A 20,000-nucleotide genomic window follows, 5' to 3' on the forward strand; every position below is an offset into this window, starting at 1 on the left:
GGAAGACAAAAATTAACTGCAACACATACAACAAGTGCTATCTGTTACTTCATAGTCACATACTCTAGTTGCATTATTAATTTTGGTCACTGAAAGAATTGGTGAAATCAGAGAGGTTAATTAAAACAGCATCATCAATGCAGATCATGCATGAGAACATGAAACAGTTTGTGACAATCGTAACTTTTATTTTTGCTTTCACGTGCTTCACTTGATTGGAGGGAAAACATCTGGGTCCAGTTTTGGTCTTCTATGCTTGCATAAAATTGATTGATTTCTGCATTAATGCAATCCCTGGCATTTATCAAGTAAATCTTATAATTTACACACTACAATCCTCGCCAAAAATCCTTGAAACACCCCCTTCCCCTGAAAAAGGGAGGGGGACGAATACGGTGCGAAAATGTTCAAAGTGTTTCAAAGTTTTTGTCGAAGATTGTAGATTGCAAGTCACTTAATGTCTACTAGACTGTATTAGCCTCACTTTATTATTATCAGCATTACCTTTGCAAGAACACCCCTGACACCTCTTGCCACAGTATCACCCAGTTCAGGAAATCCATGTTTACACCAGTCCAGAAGGCTTTTGGCAAACTCAAGTTCATCCACAACACCGGCCCAGCAAATAATATTTTCAAGAATTAACATCTACATGGACAAGAACAAAATTAGCCATTAATTCTTGAAGTTTTCCAATGATCTAAGAGTGTTTTGAATTCATGAGATTGAGTCAGAGTGTCTGTGATATGAAAAAAGTGTGACACAGAATTAGATGGTTGTAAAGAAAATACACTGTAGCTGTGCCCTGCTTTTTATTTTTAACATAATGTAAATATCAGTATTTTGGTCACTAAATAAATCGTAAAGAGAGCAATTTTGAAGCACCTCTGACTGGCAAGCAATTAACGGAAACCATTTAGGCCCTTAGTTCTACAGTGCAGTGTTGTAATGATATTGATATACTGATACTGATAATGATTATTACTTAGTCTATTAGAGTGATCCTATTGGATCAGCAAAAGTCATCAGAAAGGTGCTGTCTGTCTAAAGTCTTGACTCCTTGACAGACTGGCATGCATAAAGACATACATGTAAACAACTGTGATAAATCAGGGAATGATAATAAACTGTATGAAATATAGGTAATAAATTTAAGGTAGGATTAAATATGGTACATGTGTGGAGTACAATTTTCGACTCAGATAGGGTTTTCTATGTTGAGAAAAAACACCAACATTCCATTCCCCACTGTATGCCATAGACAAGCCCTCAGGTGCAATTTGGATGAATTCTTAAGCCTGGACCTGACAGATTATTAACGTAAACAGTACTGTTTTCATACCTTAATATAATTCCTTTGAGCTGAACAAAATTCAGAGAATAAGCATGGCTAGATCTAGGAAATTTAGCAAGAGCCAGCTGATGAAACATAGTCCTGAGGCTGTGCCGCCCAGTGGTTAGGGCACTTGCTTTGAGATCTGGGGATCCCTGTTTCACAACTTCTCAGGTGTACTAATTGTAAATAGTCAACTGGTTTGCCTCTGGCTAGTTGGGATCCTTTATAGTTGTTGTAATTGTTGTTCTTAAAAGCCCATCATGAGGAGTATTCAATTAAGTAACTAAGCACATGTATTTTATTTCATGATTTCAATTCCTCTAACAGCATGCTCCCTCACCCCCTACTCCCATGAAAATGCACAGTCAGTTGTATGAGTATGTACATGTACATGTACAGGGACTAACTCAAGAAACTGAACCAAAACAAAATAAATACTTGAAACAATACCTGATGCACATACCACTCAAAAAAGGTTGGTTATTGATACCCTTAAAAAATACAGGACAAACAGGTCCCCCATATGTCTTTTTTTTTTTTAAAGGTGGAGGTCAGTAGTGGATAATATCAAAGCCACAGTAACATCATAGCCACTAACAGTGAACGTATCCACAAAGTGGCAAAGAGTATATTAACCAACCACTCTTTGCTAGGAAGGCTCACCTCCCTCAGACATCCACTCATACACCTCAGGCCCTTAAGGTAGAAGCTTTGGCCTACACAGCAAGACTGAGGGAAGCCTTCCCATACATTTATGTCTGGGTCTGCCACAGACATGCTTACCAAATTGGTCCTATATTAAGGGAGGGGTTTTGGACAGGTACTAACAGTTTGATCAAATGAGTCCGTCCAATCCCCCTTCTTCCATTTACTCCTGTGCCTGTCTTTGATCATGTTCTCACAACACAACGATTCTTGGTCGTAATGAAACCGACATTCATCAGGCATCATAAACTCAGTGCAGAGTCCTATAGCATCTCCAATGGCTGCACCATACAAACAACCAACAATCTTATCCACAAGCTCATCAGGAGGAAGCTGATGTGCATTTGGAGGTGGCCTTAGAGGAGTTTTAATGCGACTAGTGGCATTTGTGTTTGTCTGTGTCTGTACATAATGAGCTCTGGCTGTGTGAGGATTTGTGGGTGCCAGCACCAATACATCACCTCTCACACGTGGAAATTCAATTCCTCTTTTGACAATGTTTGGTTCTTGTTCCTTTGGATTTTCATTCCTCAAATAAGCTAAGACTGCATCGGAGCCTTGATTACAAATTCGCTGCGGTGGACAAGTGCACTTGTTAAAAATTGCTAAGATGAGTTTCAATGTCTTGGACTGCCCAAGTGTCAACGGAAGGCCATCAAGTTCATTGTAGCTAACATTCACACTTTGAAGTGACTCCATCATACCCATACTTTGTGGCAGACATTTCAATTGATTGTGTGACAAGTCAACCTTTTCAAGTCTTGCAAGTAAACAGAACGTGTTCGGGAGTTCTTGCAACATGTTATTGTTCAACAGTAAAGTCTTGAGATGGAATAAGTAGCCAATTGATTCTGGTAACTTTGTAAGAAGATTATGACTCACATCAATAAAGGATAAGTGAGGAAGGCAGACTGCAAATTCATGAGGAATGGAATTGAAACTATTGAATGATGCATCAAACTTCTCATAAAATGATACACTGTCAAATAAATCCAATGGATATTCACTAATTTCATGTTCGCTGCTGTCTCGTGTCAAATGCTGTGAAAAGACCAAAAGAGATACTGTGTTAATTTCAGTGAAAGTACATGTTAGAAGAAGGTACTATACGACTTAAGAGCCCAATTTTTCTTTTTCAACTCATTCTGAAGCAATGAATTCATTTTGACTTAAATGACAATAAACGGATGTTAAAATCTTCAATGTGGCTGCTTGAGTAACAAACAACTTTATGCTAATACAATGTGTCTGCCAAGCTGTGTGTAATGAGTTCAAACTGACAGCTTCAGCTAAGGTACAGAACATCTACATTTCCTGTATTCCTGCATTTACACTGCAACAAACCTGAGGCAACAAACCTCATTGCCTGATTTCAAGCTGAGGGCAACAAGGTACGAGGCTGCAAATTACGGGATAATAGCAACTATTGATCCACATATTCTGTAATTCAGAACTCCTTGAGCATTACAAAATCGCCACGTTTGGTGTCAATAGACCCAATATTAAACAAGATTCAGCCGTTTAAAAAACGTCAAAATTTACAAAGAAATGTATGGCCATCTAGATGCTGCATCAGAATGACCAAACATCATTTAATTCTTTGTAAATTCGAGTATCTCACTAGTCAAAATTAGCCCAATTAACACCAAGCTTGGGGATTTTGTAAATTTCTGTGAGCATTTTCTGACTATGTGGATCAATAGTTTAAAAAAGTCTCTGCTTATGAGCCAGAACGCCCATCAGGCCGGTGCTTTAATATCTCCGGTTTCCGTAGCATGAAGCAAGTAGGAGTATTTCTACTCCCTCATAGATGGGATGCTAGACCATTGCAGGGTTACCCCCAGCATTTTGCCAGTACCCATTTATAAACCTGGGTGGAGAGAGGCACCAATAAAGTGTCTTGCCCAAGAACACAACACAATGTCCCTGGCCAGGACCCGAACCAGGACCACTCGATCCAGAGTCGATCATACTAACCATGAGGCCACCACACCCTCTGCGCTTAAGTGTGCAATTCCAGAAAATATCCAAACCTTCCCCCCTCCCCCCCAAGGGGAGGAGGGGGGGGGGGGGCGTTGTCTCTAGAACATCTTTTTCCAGACCAGTTTTAATTTTCATACAGTTGCATATTGTATGTAAAGTTTCGTTGTTTGCATTTTGCTTCTCGAGTTGTGAAAGCAAAAGAAAAAAAATCTTGCTAATTTAAAAAACAAAATAAATATTTTAATTTGTGCTGGTTAGGCTCAATATTCTGTCACCACTAGAGTCTGATCATTTTCCCCTGTAGGGGCTGGTGATTGAAGCGCATGTTGTGGAAAGTAGACAAGTTAATTGTGACTGATTGAAAATATGTCTGTCGCACTTGACCAGGCGCTTCTGTCACTCCTATCTGTATCGTTTCAGCTGGAAGATTTTGTCACATTTTTAAGTTGTCGTTGCAAGCCTGAAAAATAGCGTTTGAACTGAAAGAGTGCATCAACATTGAACTAGCAGAAATTCGGAATCGGCAGATACCTCTTATTGCGATAACATTGATTCTTGATCGAGGAAAACAGTACAGTTCTGTAACAATGGCCAGAGGTTTTTCTCTCTCAGAGCAAGAGAGAAAAAACCTCTGGCATTCAGGGTACGTTCAATATAAATCAGCAGAAATTAAATAAATAAATAAATAACTTGCTGTTTCAATTTTTCCGCATAAAAGCCGAAGACAAAGAAAAAAAAAATTTTGTTCGACACCCGTTTTGAATCACACAGAAATCATAACATTTACAATAAGCCCAAGTAAATGTAATTTAAGGGAAATCCTGAATGATAGCGAGTTACATAAATCCATTAACACAAGTTTGTTTACATTCCATGTAATGTGCGAGGCTGAAATGTTTTCAAACGCAGGCATTGTACTTCATACTTTCAACTCAACTTTGAATTGAAAAAATGTTCTATAAAGATTTTCAAACTTCAAGCAGATTTTCAGAGAAGGTGCAATACAAGGCGGTTAATACCACAGGCCAACGCCATCAGAAATAAATGCCGGCAAAGTGAAATTATGCAAATATCGAAAACTGGATGCCAGTTGGTGCGGTGTTAGGGTTTTTTTTTTTTTCAGCATTTCTCTCTCAACGGTCTTGGAAATTATTTAAACTGCTGTTTTGTCAAAATCATGATTGAAGCGTAATTTACGGCATTAAATCTTCCTATCGCAAATTCTGAGGTATGCTTCCTTGATGTAGGTGACGTGCCTTCTGGTGATGTGTTGGTCCACCACATTTTTCAAAAAAAAACAAAATGGTAAAGATCAAACTTCGGTATCTTGAACTAAAAGAATTGCTTATTTTTGGTTTCCGTAAGGAATGATAATATTTCCAGAAGGGAAGCTTAAGGGGGGTCCATTTTGTGAGCCGATTTTGGAAAATCCAAAGGGGAGGGGGTCATAGGTACTACACAATCCCATAATATACAGACTCGTAATATACTGTTTAATCTGATTTTGTGTTCCACAGTGCCCAATGTTCCTGTAATGTTAATTGTGATGTCACTGGTGCGTCTTACACCGCACACGAACCCAAATTTTGTTCAATTCGAGACGCGTCTACAATACTGCATTTGCTCGATTTTGATACCACACAGCCTAAATTAAATTGATGAGAAACTCTCAGGTGCAGCAGATATTTTCACAGTAAATACAACAAGACTTACTTCTTTGAAATCTTCGTACTCCAGTGATCGACTTATGTTAAGCTCCCGTGAGCGAGTTCCCTGCAACTGATCCACATTAAGTTTAACGTTGGATTCAGCGTTTCCCATGTCATCACGTTCGTTCCCTTGGACCTGAATCACGATTTGCTGAAGGTCCTGAAGACGTATAAGCTAAGTTTATGCATGAACCCTTTTCTTCCAAACCTCAAGGTGGACCGCTGAAAAAAATTTGAAGACCGTTTCTAACAGTCATTTTCATTGGTTTTCACTTCTTTGGCAATACGAGTGCTTTATGTGAGCCAATCATAAATCGCGTCGTATCAATCACAGTAATCTCATATTGATCAACAAATATGGCGGACACTAGTGCTGACGAAGACAATAGGACTTCAAATCAGCTGAAAGGTAAATTTCTAACATAATTTAGCCCAATTTTGAGTGATCAACATGCAGTTAAATCGCTTTTGTTTATTACAGAGACGCATTTCCAGTTTTGTATGGTGTTATCGGGTTTAGGTTTGGTAATACTTCGGCGCAAATGGGTTAAGTAAGGTCGAGGCATCAATTGCATGATAGATTTCTCAGGCCCAACTTATCTGCATCTGTAACTTACCAGTGGATTATGTCTTGGAGGTTGTTGGTCTGTTAGAATTGTGTGGTTTGCTGTGGTATTGATAATCGATCGATGCAGTACACAAACACCACTTGGCCTCATAAAGACGCACTAGAATTAATAAGTTAATTCGTCTAGACGCATATTATGCGTCTCTCGCCCGTCTTTTAATGTACAGGACGAATTCAATGACTGTGTCTAATCAATACGTAACAATGTGCTTTCCGAACGTTTTCCTGAGCAGTTTAACGGTAAATTCGACCAAAAAATTGGTACAAGGAAGGATTACGTTTTTGCAAACGTTGGCCGTTTGGCACTTATATTTCAACAGACTTAGGTCGTGTTCTATTGGGATCAACCGTTTTTAGTTGGTTGATTTGGTGGGGTTTTTTTGTCTCCTATTGGGAAAAAACCGTTTTTGGTTGGTTTGGTTGATAAACTTTTTCAACCGGCATCAAACTCGGTTGAAATGGTTGAAAAAGCATTGGCAGCAACCGCTGTCATTTACGCGGGCCATTTCAAGTCGGCCGCGGGCTCCTGCCGTGTTGCTTTCAGGCCTCAAATTGTTAACGCTGAGAAGTCTGGTAATAACTATTCCCAGGAGTTACCACGTTTCAACCGAAAGCGGTTGGAAAAGTGTCCTATTGGGAAACCTCAACCGCTTCAACCGAAACTAGTTGCGGTTGAAACGGTTGATCCCAATAGAACACGACCTTAAGGTTACTTCCCACCTTCGCGCGTGCCCTTCGGCAAAAACATTGTTCGCCCGCCAGTTTAAATGAAACCCCAACAAACTATATATCATTAGAAAGCTTAATAAATGTACTTGACGAAGAAAATACAATTTAAGTGAAGTTTTCTTTCAGGAAGTGTCAGAAGCCAAGGGTTCTTCTATTGAATTTATCGGCTATGGGATTCCAAAGTACAAGCAAAATGGCTGCACAGTCTTATTCACAAGGCATCAATCAACAAAAGTGTGTCGGCTTTTTCGATATTCTGATTGGTTGCCTAGATATCCACATCTAAAGTTGGAGTAGCTAAAAATGTGCGAGACTTGTTGCATAAATGGACTCCACGCGAAAAATTATGTTAAACATCAAAATTTCCCGACACCCTTTTGTTTGTCATTATCTCTGGAATGTTGTGGCGAAATTTCACAACAATCCGCCAAATCTGCATACCCTATAAATTCAGTCAAAGTGGATGTATTCCTCCCAAAATCATATGCAAGATTTTTGCTTGTAAAGGTTCGTGAACAACTCATGCCACGCCTGGAGGTTATCTCGCCTGATAAAACCATAAACCATTGGAACAACAGGACCTCCTAGCGTCTGTGACAATAGATCAAGATTTCCCGGGAAAAGCATCGCATTGCAACACAATTTTTATATCGCTCAGTCGAGTGAAATTCAGGACATCGACACAATACAATGGGCAAAGACACCAAAGGCAAAGGCAAAACCCGTGCTAAAAGTTCAAAGGCAGAAAACGTGCCGCTGAAGAACAAGACGTTACTAGTAACGAATCGACGGACAGCTTAATTAATTAAGGAATGCCCTTATTGCTGAAATGAGTTCCCTTGGGTAGGTTTTATGATTTCATTATTTGAAAATTACGCTTCGAGGGGATTGCCTATGTTTTTGTATCAAGGCTAGCAAATGTACGTGTATTGTAAAGGAACATCGTTTTAACCTTATGTATGACAAATTTCGGTTTTATCAGAGGCAAAAATGTAGGTTAGATCTTTCTTTGGCAAAATCGAGATATTTCTTTCTTCTTTGGGCCAGTTTTTTTTTCTTTTCTTTGCCCAAGGACTTTTTTCTGCTTTTGATTTTTCCATAAGAGTTATTACGTGTAGTGTGAAGAGCTTCCAATTTGCAAATAACATGAATGCAAATAACATGAATACGAGCGATAAACTTGTGCCGCAAAAAAAAAACACAAGGGCAGGGTTCCTACGTGTCTTGAAAACCCTTGAAAACCATTGAATTTTGAGAGTGCATTTTCAAGGCCTTGAAAATCCTTGAAAATCTCTGCTCTTTATTCCTGGTCCTTGAAAGTCCTTGAATTTTTTTCTGACCCGCATTTTAATCTTTGAAAACTTCAGTGAAAATAATCAACCATTCAAGTCATGTCATACAAACGTACATTATTTTCATGCATGTACGTTACGGAAAATGAGGAAGAACTGTACTGTCAGACCATTTCTATGGGTAAATTCATCAACGTAAATAAAAAAGAAGTCCTTGAAATTTCAAAATTATTTTGGCCCTTGAAAGTCCTTGAAAAGTCCTTAAATTTTTGGTCTGAAAAAGTGTGCGAACCCTGCAAGGGGTCTCACCCGTTGACAAGATTATGACTCCTTCGTAGTTTATTAACTTCATTTGAAAATATGTTTTTTCTAAATAACTCAGCTGCTTTTTGAGATTTTTAACATTTTCCTTTTGTAAACGCTAGATAAAATGACTAACTTAATTCTGTCAAATTAAAAAAAAAAAACGATTCTTTTGGCATCTGAAGGTGGGAAGTCACCTTAACTGATTAGAGTGTAATGTGAAGTGCCATTATTCTACCCCATATGAACCATGTGAGCGTTAGCCCTATTAATGGAAGTGGCCCACACAAGTCAGAGAAAAACTCTGACCACAGTACACTCTAATCAGTTAAGTCTGTTCAAAAAAATATTTAATGGTACATGTACATTTAAGATTCTTCAGTAATTCCATTAGTCTTACTACAGTGTATTTAAGGTGGCTTGCTACAGTTATCTGAAGAAAAAATATCAAAATTTTGAAATCTGTGAAATTAAATCAAAATGATGTCTCTTGTGAAGTGTTGGTCACTGCAATCGATGTAAAATGTATTTTTTTTACCTAACAAATAAATACAAATCAGGGGAAAACCCTTAATATAGGACTTCCTGGAGGGGGGACTGGAAACTAGACATTTCAAAGGCCTTTTTCTCAAAACCTAGTCGTACAACCAGGGTTAAAATTTTGCGAAGTAGTAAACAACATGTAGACAAAACAGTCAACATTTTTTCAAAAAGTTCTATCGGACAGTTTTTCAGTTATTATTACAATAGACGAAAATTGATGTTTTTGTCATTTGTGAAAAACCTGTCTGGCAGATTTAACTATTTATTTCTCTACATAATTATTTTTTCTCGCTTTCAGAAATCCTGAAAATTTGAGGTGGGGTTCTTCGAGCCAACATGTAATGTTCTTTTTATTATATGGAGACTAAATATATTAAATATTTCCGATTTTATTGTGTTGTGTTACTCGCAAAGGTGACATACGGAAAATACGCCTCTTGGGTCCCGGATGAAGTGGCGTATGGAAGCTACATGTATGAGTGGTTTAGTTCCCAGTAAAACACTCTCCTCCATATAATAATAAACTTTATTGTGAGTGCTGAAGCATTATAACTCAAGCGACCTCCCACAGTTTGCAGCACATCCCCTAAGTGCCTCTTATTTTTACTTGAAATTTGACTGCAATTTGACCAAAATCAAAAGTCATGATGAACCATACTTTTATTTGCTTCAAGATATGACAAGCAAACCTTTGCATGGTTTATTCCATGTTTCACTTTCTATCTTTGAATCAAATGGCAAGAAGGGAAAAGGACCCCTGCACACAAAAATTACCCAGGATTGAAGAATTAGGTTATTTTCCACTTTGCAGTGAACTATTATATAAAGTGTTACACGTTGTACAAATTTTGTAATGTCTACGGTGTATTATTATTCTTACCAGTATTATTTTAAGTCAGTTCATGTACACTTTGTTCTTTAACCTATATCTTAATTGTAATCTTGATGTCTTAATATTACATGTACTGTACATGTATACAGGTAAAAATACATACCAATATCATTTCTGTAAATTACACATGAACAATCGTCCCTGATGATACCGTTGATCGGCAAAAGCTTGGATTTTACCTGTAGTTTTTACTTTTAAACAGCAGTTTAAGCCTCAATAGAACATTTATACATTATAGGATTTGAAGATTCCCTTTTTGGACTTTGGCCTTTATCGTTATTATTATTATTATTATTATTATTATTATTATTATTATTATTACCGGTATTAATTTTTTTCGTTTTTATCTATTTATTTATTTATTTATTAATTATTTATTTTATTTTTTTTTTTTGAGGGGGGGGGGGTTGGGGAGGTGTCATGCTGTGGTTGGCAAGTAGGATTCGAACTCGGTATCCCCTCATTCAGAGGCAATCACGATGACCACTAATCCACGGACGCACTACTTGATAGATTGCCAGAAAATATGTATTAAAACATTAATTTTTGTGCGTGGCAGGAAACAAGTCTTTGTGTTTTTGTTACACGCAAGGCAACATCCGTTAATGGTATGTGTTGCATGACTCGGTAATACGTCTTACCAGGCTAATTACATAATTTTCTAATTCTGCCAGTATCGTTAAGAAAAATTACATGCATTTTTAGATACATGTACCATTGTAGAGTTGACATTAGTTGCAAAGCATTTGTTTCCTGGTTTCAATTGGAGTCAATGCCATTGACAACAGTTTTAAGTTTGAACACACATTCTATGATCGCAATGAACCATACATGTAATTATGGTTGGGTCACGGAATGTGGACTTTGGACTTCTGGTTCGTGAATTGAACAAGATATTGTAACATGAAAAATCACTGACATACTGTTTATTTTAAAGGAAATCAGCTAAAATTCCTTCGAACAAAGTGTAGGCTACCTGGAGCCTAGTTTGAAATGATACTTAAAAAGGGAATACATATACCGGTACTTAAAATACAATTTATTTATTTATAGAACTAATACTATAAAAAAGCGAGGTAGGTACATGTACATTACAAAATGTACAATGGGAAGATGAAAATTAAATTAAATGCAAACATGTGTACAATGTATATGTACTTTAATTTGTAGTGCATGCTTGGGTTGAAAATTAAATTGAGGGCAAATCTTCTCCCTACATGTAATTCCTGGAATAAAATGTGTTCTGTTTGTTACCCATTCCAACCCAAGAGATGTCTACTATTTTCTAGGTATTAATAAGGCACATTACATTTTTTCTTTAGTTGTTTACTCAATACCAATTATGATGTTATTTGCCTTCCAGAGGAAAAACCCAAACTAAGCCAAACAGAAAAAGAGGATGGTAGTGATGATCTTGATTTTGAGGATGCAAGAGATGATTTCAATGTAGATGACAAGGAAAAAAATAAAAGTGATGATGGTGACCGTGGGGATGATGATGATGACGACGACGATGATGATGATGATGATGATGATGCAGAGCAGCTTATGGTCATTGAAACTCCAGAAGGACTGACCCTTGTAGAACCTACAGAAAACTCTTCCTTTTACATAGTGCAGGAAAATGAAGGACAGAAAACACCACCAGGTTTGACAATACGTTCACTTTTTCTCAGTTCTAAGAACTTGAAAAATAAATTTAATTTTGAATGCCTTCACCTAGCTGGCACATTAACCATCCAGCTGTAGTTTATTTACGGTACTCTGCATTACCTTATAATGCAAAACTCAGGAATTGAATGGAAAGTGTTGGTAAGAGGTCAGAGTACACATGTAGACAGATCCTGTGAATAGCTCATTGCCTGCTAGGAGATTTGTTACATCATTTTGTTTGCATAGAGACATCTATCTAAATAATAATCAAGTGTGTGTTAAAAATATTTGTTGAAACTAGTCAACTGATTAGTTTAACTTGCTTAAAACTCTGTACAGTAGACTGAAATCACGAAAGGACTATAGATGATGATGAAGATGATGATACATGTACATGTAACAGTGACCCTATTGTCTCTAGTGACTACGGTATTAATTTCACATGCAGCAACTTTGGCTTCTAAAATTAATGTTGATACATGGCTACACCATAACACCAAACAAACTTGCACTAGAGAATGGTGAACCTACATTGTATGAAAGTAGTATTGAAAACTTCCTGGTCAGACTGGTTGTAGTTTTATGTGAAGTGTTTTCTTTCCAAGTAGTACCAAACAATTCAGAGCCCAGAATCCCTCCAGATGTTAGCATCTCGGATGAGCTGTTGATGAACATTCAACATTTTCGACGAAGTTCCAGTCCTGAACTCCCGGACACAGTTACTAAACTGGAGACTGTAGACGGATGTAAAGTATATCTTGTGGGTACAGCACATTTCAGCAAAGAGAGTCAGGATGATGTGGAAAAGGTACTAGTCTTCCCAATGTATGTTACATGTATTAATTATTGTTGTCATCCAGCGGGGTTTTATCTCATACTGCATTGTTCCCAATCAATCATTGACCAAAGTCTTTTCTCAAATTACTGGTACACTTAAGATGTTGTCTGAAATCATCATCCTTAAGGCAACCAGATGGTGTGCCTGTACTGAGAACCACCAAAATGCGCCATAAGTGTTTTGCAGGTCCTATGTCTCCCAGAATTATAGAACTACTGCAAAATTTACATGCACTGATCTCATTCTGATGCAGTAATTGCATCCAAAGTTCCAAAACAGGTAACCCTAATTTCTTGTACTAATCACATCAATTGTTGAATCCATTGTTGAATCAAATAGATTACAATGTGTGCATTGCAAACCAACAGTTGATTCTGGGAAATTACATGTATGTCCATCATTTCAAGTTGTCAGCTGGTCTGAGTAGAGTAACCCAACTGTTTTCAATGTCAAACAAAATGAATTATAATCTTACATGTAGGTTTGAAAGAATCTGCATTTAAGAATTAGTACTTCAATTTAGGGAAAAAGTAGCCAACGTTTTTGAGTGAGGTAGCTGACGCTTTTCATCGGCTGTCGGTACTGATCTCATCACCTGGAATCCTAGCATTGTTACGGTATGTTCTTGGTAGCCTTTACACTGAAGCTGTGTCTCTGAACAGAGCGTTCTTTCCCTCTCGTCTTTGTCTGCAGACAATTCAAGCTGTGCAACCAGATGTTGTGTTAGTTGAACTCTGCAAAAGCCGAGTGGACATTCTTAAGTATGATGAAGATTTTTTGCTGAGAGAGGCAAAGAATATTGACCTGCAAAAACTAAAGCTTGCAATTAAACAAGTAAGTTGACTTATAACATTAACATTAGAATGACCGTAGCATTAGCACAGCTGAAGTAGCTCCTTTGCTAATAGTTGGCTGGCCGTTTCACGTTTGACATAAAATACAACGTGTTAATGTAGGGAGAAGGTTGTGACTTTAACTTCGTGTGACCCACAGGAACTCAAGTATTTAGTTACGAAAAAGCAAAAACAAAACTCAGAGTCCTTTTAAACATTGCTTGCAGAAAAAGTCGCTATATAAAATGAAAATCCTTACCCGTCAAATTTTGAGAGTTTCGATGAAGTTGTTTTGTCGGTCAACAGTGAGTCAACGTGAGTTTATGAAGACAGGGTTCGTAAGGGTCATGGAAATCCTGGAAATTCATGGATTTCTTATCTTGTTAAATCCAGGCCTGGAAATCCTGGAAAATATACTCAATGCACAGACAAATTTAAATGGTCTCAAGTTTTGGCAATGCAAATGGAGCCTCTCACATAACATATTCAGAAACCGGTCAGTATAAAATGCAGACTGCAGACTGGGTCTAAAATGCAGACTACGGTACGAAATAGGGCTCAGCCCAGGTCTAGGCCTAGACCTTGGCCTCAGTCTGCATTTTAGACGAACGCGTACTCTGGGTTTCCCAGGGCATGGATTTTGTCATATATGGTCCTGGAAAGTCCTGGAAAAGTCATGTAATTTTAGGACACAAAAAGTGTACGAACCCTGGAAGAAAATTTCGGCAAGGAGTCAGTTATGAACCATCTATAACCATGAAACCTAATTTTTCCTATCCGGGAAATGGTTTGGGGTATTTTTTTTTTCCGCAAAACAATTTCTTAGATCGAGTTTCAATCAAGTGTCTTAAAACCAAAACCAAAGTAATTACTTTGGCCAATCAAAAAGGACGGAGACAATCCAGTAAACCAATCAAGACTCGAAGTAAATACATGTAGCCAACACAAAGCACGAGAAAATGTGCACACGCGAGCGAGCCACGATTGGTTTTGGTTTCACTTCTGATTGGTTGAAAAAGTGGCACAAGAACTTTGAATCAATCACTGAGTGAAGTAATGCAAAACAAAAGCAATTCGCTAATTACTTTCGACACTCAATTGAAAACCGCTTTATGTAGGAGAAAATTTCATGTATATGGCAAATGCAAGAATGCCTAGTACGGCAAGCAGCAGACGGCAAACGTGGCAGGAAAATTGGCGGGAAAATCATGGTCACCTTGTCACTTTTGCCGTTCACGTATCAGGTAAACGTGATGCTTAATCTCGCTAATTACTGCGTAGTCTGCCTTCAAGGCAGTAACTTCCAACATAACTTACTACATGGAAATGAAAGGGAGATTAATGGCCTTTACCATTTTAGAGTATCTTTTTCGTTTCAGAGATATTTGAGTTTTTGTGTTATGTAAATTAGTAAGTTGATGACGTCATCGGTGGCAGCGATATTATTCATATTTGGGCATGAGTAATAATCCTTAGGAAAGGCGGTGCAGAGTATGATGTAACCTTGGCAACACTTTTGGCTCCAGTCCTTTTTGGTTCTAAATGAAATTTCTCAATTTCCTCTCAAATCAGGTAAGACAGACAGTCCTGCTCAAAATGCACATAGAGTCCATGTTGCCATAGGTCTCCTAATTAATCAACTCCTTGATTGTGAATGATGTTTGGTTAAGACGAAAAGTGGAAACACCTGTTCCGCACAACCTTTATCTGGAAGCAAAACGGTTGCCATGGCAGCTGTACAATGGGTGGCATTTTATGCATTGACTGATGAACATTATTAGTGCCAAGTTTGAAGAGAACTTTGTTAATATTTCTGAGGATATTCTAGATTTTGTAATTTGTTTTCCCCTTGAAACCATTGATGACGTCATGAAAAACACAAAAACCTTAATATCTCCGCAATGATAGCAGATATTTTAAAAATGAGACCATGTTTCTTGTCTTCAAAAGATCTTTCAAATAAGTGCTGTTTGAGTGTTGGTAGGTCGGTAAAGGTACACCTTATTTAATGTCGGGAAGTTCCTTTACCCTCTAGAGGGTATTCTCCCAGGAAGCCAACGGTGTGCTCTTTCAATCAATGCTTCGTTTTAAGGGTAGAATAAGGCTAGGTTTTAGGCTACCTGTAGCTATGTGGAAGCGAAGCACTAGGAATCGAACGCGGGGCCCCTCGCGTATAAAGCCGCGCACTAACCAACCGTGCAATCCCTACAATCCCAGCAATTACCTCGCGTTCCAGCCGTCTGTTACTTTTGATTCTCATTTTGAGTCTTAATATCTTATTATTTCATTCTGACGTTGCAATGTTTCTGTCCTTGTTTTATGACTTAGAGTGGTGTTGTCGGTGGTGTTATGCAAGTCCTTTTACTAAGTGTATCTGCTCACATAACCAAGCAACTTGGTATGGCACCTGGTGGTGAGTTCAGAGCGGCATACAGGGAGGTACAACAACAATTATTTTATTCTACATTGAAAACCACAACTAGAAAATACACATGTACATTAACCGCAACGAAAAGGTTAGCGGGGTTTCAGTAAAAGCTTCCGGCCGGCGAAACAGGCGGCCCTTTTCCTTGATTTTGTCGCCGTGTTTCATTGACGAATTAGCCCAAATTTTACATGATGAATGAACTTCATTGAAAATTAAAGCGTGCACCGTCAAAATTTCTTTTTTTCATGTTTATTATTAATAAGTAATAACAAAGGCCACTTTCATATGTGACGACCACCTTTACGTTCCGTTTTATTTATGTTAATTAGACCTACTGCCCTCGTTTTGAAACAAATTCTCTTTTGAAACCGAACAGAACAGAAGAATTTTTTTCTTTAGCCGCCATTATGAAAGAGGTCTATGAATTCTCGTGTATAGTGGTATACATGTAAGTAAACACTTGCAAAACTGCCCGAACCAGTTTGTTGGTCTGAACTGAATTTACTTGTGCTTATTTATACCAAACTGCACTCGAATTCATGTGATTACCAATACTTTGTCTCTGTAACTAGACTGGAATTGAAAACTCACACAAAGTCTACTTTTGCGAACACAACAAGAATAAAATTGCTTCAGTATCAACCTAGCAAAATCGTTGAATCGAGATTTAAAAGCAGCAATCAAATCATAAAAAAAGGGAAAGAGTTGGTACTGTACAACAATTCCAGGCTTCTCTATGCAATTGCTAAAATTGCGTTCATAACTGCGAGGATCATAGCTTTACTTGATTTCATATACGCAGTTCAATATATGCATGGTTTATTTCATATATCATTTCGTTCGTCGATTCATTCATAACGGGAACATTTGAACCCACAAAAGACCAGCTCGCAACATCAGTGGCTTCATACAATGTAGCTCAGTTGGTTAGAGCGTCGCACCGGTATCGCGAAGTCACGGGTTCAAACCCCGTTGAAGTTCTAAATGTTTGAAGATTATTTTGTTTTGTTTTGTTTTGTTTTGTTTTATTTTATTTTATTTTATTTTATTTTATTTTGTTTTGTTTTGTTTCGTTTCGTTTCGTTTCGTTTCGTTTCGTTTCGTTTCGTTTCGTTTCGTTTCATTTCATTTCATTTCGCTTCGTTTTGTTTCTTTTCGTTTCGTTTCGTTTCGTTTCGTTTCGTTTTGTTTTATTTTGTTTTATTTTGTTTTGCTTTCAGGCTAAAAAAACACCAGGATGTCAGATACATTTAGGGGACCGTCCAATACAGGTGTGGTACGGCTAAGCAAATACAATACAATACAATAATTTTATTTAAAGAGGGAAGCGTAATAACCTATCACAGTTTTCTAACTTACGTCCCTGACTGTTAGTCATTCATTTTGGGTGCAGTTTTTTGAGTGGCAACTCCGCGACTCGTCAGTGACGTTAGGGAGGTTAAGCAAAGACGACGGGTACGGCAACGAAAACGTCAGTCCAAAATATAACTTAGCGCTTTCGCAAGTATTTCGCGATTATTCCGTCTTGTTCACCATGTACAGTATAGGCGAACTATCTTGTAACTGAATGGGTACGAAGGGTTTTAAAGTCAAAACAGAAAATGATTTTTTAATTGTTATATACTCACGTTGTCGTCAAAACCTAAAATTTGGTGATTTCACGTGGTTGTTGTGTGGAGTACGACAGAGAAATGCACGGAAATTCGTGTTGCACGTTCAGCACGAGTATTTTTCCTTTTTTAACCAATAATAACGAAGGCTTTTGACAAGTTCCCTCATAGACGGCTTTTGATTAAATTGAATCACTATGGCATAAGGGGAAATCTACTGCAATGGTTTGAATCATTTCTGCTTGTCGCCAATCTGTTATATGTTCTGGAAAGTCATGGAAGCCCTCTCCCGTTACTTCTGGGGTACCACAAGGGACAATGCTTGGCCCGTTATTGTTTCTGTTATACATTAACGACTTGCCAGTCAATCGTAAATCCCAAACAAGGCTCTTTGCTGATGATGCCCTAGTTTATGGAGTCATCTCAGCTGACATCGATACAAACAATTTTCAGGACGATCTCTCAGTGTAGTCTTGAGCAATGGCAGGATAAATGGCAAATGAGCTTTAATCCATCGAAATGCAAAATTATTTGCTTCTCTAATAAAAGACATCCCCCAACAAGAACTTATACGTTTTCCAATGCGATACTCGAACAAGTGGACTCTATAACTTATCTTGGTGTTACCTTAAAGAAGGACTTAAAATGGTCTGAACATATTTCTGACATCGCTGGAAACGCGAACAAAGTGCTTGGATTGGTTAAACGAAACTTTTGGAACAGTTCTCGTGGTGTTAAAGAAACTCTAGATATAAATCAATTGTTCGCCCAAAGCTGGAATATGCGAGCGAAATCTAGGACACATATTACCAGAAGGACACCCATGTTGTTGACAGAGATGATTCAGAGGAAAGCCGCTAGATTTCGTATGAATAATTATCGCCGTGAAAGTAGTGTAACAGAACTTATCAAAACACTTGGATGGGACTCATTACAACTAAGACGTAAACAGGCTAGATTATCTCTTATGTACAAACTAAGTAATCATCTAATAGACATTAACCTTGAGAATTTATTATCCCGTAATCATGAATTACGTACACGTCGCAGTCATGTTTTTAAATATAAGGTCCCAATGGCCAAAATAGACACTTTTAAATTTTCTTTCTTTCCAAGAACTATTGCTGAATCGAATACCCTCACAAGTGACGTTGTAAATTCTAGTTCTCTTAATAATTTTAAATCGAAAATTAGTACCATTCCATTTTAATGTTTATATTTTTAATATTAATATCTTTTTATTTATTTATTTATTATTATTATTATTATTATTATTATTATTATTATTATTATTATTATTATTATTATTATTATTATTATTATTATTATATTGTACATATTATTGACAGCTGGTGTGATACCTTGTAAGGTTTTACCGACTCTAATAAATGTAGATGAATGTTGTTGCTTCGTGGCGTTGCCGTACGCTTAGCCGTCGTCTTTGCTTAAACTCCCTATTCAATGTTCAAGAACGAGTAAGGTATATCTTTGAGTGGCTCCTCGGCTCGGCAGTCAACTGACGAGCCGGTTGGTCACTCAAAAAATATACCTTACTCGTTCTTGAACTTTGAATTTCAATGACGAGCTGCCGAGCCACTTAAAGACATACCTGAGTTGTTCTTAAACATTGAATTTCACTAACTAAAAAAGATAAACCTTATTCCTTCCGTGGAGCAACTGCAGTGATACTGCTTCAAAAATGGCGCTCTGTTCTTTAGTTGCTCCACTACATTTCTGTTTTACTGGTTGTGAGAAATTGAAACAATTCATTATAAAAGTGTCTTTGCCTTTAAGAGACTAATAGAGGTATTTTTATGATAGTTTCATAATGGACATCAAGCATGTCTTTCAACTAGCTCTGCTGTACTGCGAAATACGTTTGGCAACAATTGGCCAATATAGTCCGCGGTAGAATCAAAGTAGTTTTTAGGTCTTTGGTCGTGTTTCATAGGGATGAAACGTTTTTTTTTGTTTTTGTTTGATTGGGTTTTTTTGATTGATTGAAACTTTATTAAAGTGTCTAAAAGAGCCTCCTAGCTTAAGTTAAAAACCTATGCTAATTAGGGGACACAAAATAAATAAATATAAATTAAAATAAAATATTGATATAAGCATAAATATATTAAAATAATAAAAAATAACATAATGGTATTTACAATATTTACAGATTTAGAATATAACTATGAATTACGAATCACGAATTACAAAGATGACAACACTTGCATCCGTTAATATCCATTAATGTAACTATATCTACAGTACGTATTTTGTTTTTGAAACATTTTAAAGTGTTTAATTCCCTCAATTCTGGAGATAATTTTCCCCAAAGCTTGGGCCCCAAGTGGCGAGGGGAGTGCTTGCCATATTTTACTGTGTTGTGCCTGGCGGCAGAGAAATCAGACTGCCTTAAATTATACTTGGATCTATGATTAATAAAACTGTCACTGATATAGGGGGGACATAGATTGTTCTTGACTTTGTACATCAAGACACAGATGTCTTGTAGTCTTCTGTTCAG

General features: G+C 37.4%; 2 protein-coding genes across 3 annotated transcripts in view; one reads left to right on the forward strand and one right to left on the reverse strand.

Moving 5' to 3' along the window:
- LOC138000663 (uncharacterized) overlaps window positions 1-5,952 on the reverse strand; it is a 29,077-nt gene extending 23,125 nt beyond the window's left edge. Inside the window, exons 1-3 of the mRNA XM_068847225.1 lie at window positions 5,738-5,952; window positions 2,165-3,082; window positions 505-648 (exon numbers count right to left, since the gene is read on the reverse strand). Of these exons, the coding sequence (XP_068703326.1) occupies window positions 505-648; window positions 2,165-3,082; window positions 5,738-5,845 (1,170 nt within the window). The 5' untranslated portion in view covers window positions 5,846-5,952. The remainder of the gene's footprint in view (window positions 1-504; window positions 649-2,164; window positions 3,083-5,737) is intronic.
- Window positions 5,953-6,056: 104 nt separating this feature from the next.
- LOC138000665 (traB domain-containing protein-like) overlaps window positions 6,057-20,000 on the forward strand; it is a 23,313-nt gene continuing 9,369 nt past the window's right edge. Inside the window, exons 1-6 of one of the 2 annotated variants that reach the window (XM_068847227.1) lie at window positions 6,057-6,142; window positions 11,484-11,768; window positions 12,379-12,581; window positions 13,305-13,445; window positions 15,773-15,883; window positions 17,093-17,143. In XM_068847227.1, the coding sequence (XP_068703328.1) occupies window positions 6,091-6,142; window positions 11,484-11,768; window positions 12,379-12,581; window positions 13,305-13,445; window positions 15,773-15,883; window positions 17,093-17,143 (843 nt within the window). In that variant the 5' untranslated portion in view covers window positions 6,057-6,090. The remainder of the gene's footprint in view (window positions 6,143-11,483; window positions 11,769-12,378; window positions 12,582-13,304; window positions 13,446-15,772; window positions 15,884-17,092; window positions 17,144-20,000) is intronic. The other variant, XM_068847229.1, reaches the window with a different exon arrangement.

Source organism: Montipora foliosa, chromosome 4 (genome assembly GCF_036669935.1).
Source record: "Montipora foliosa isolate CH-2021 chromosome 4, ASM3666993v2, whole genome shotgun sequence".
Lineage (NCBI taxonomy): Eukaryota > Metazoa > Cnidaria > Anthozoa > Scleractinia > Acroporidae > Montipora > Montipora foliosa.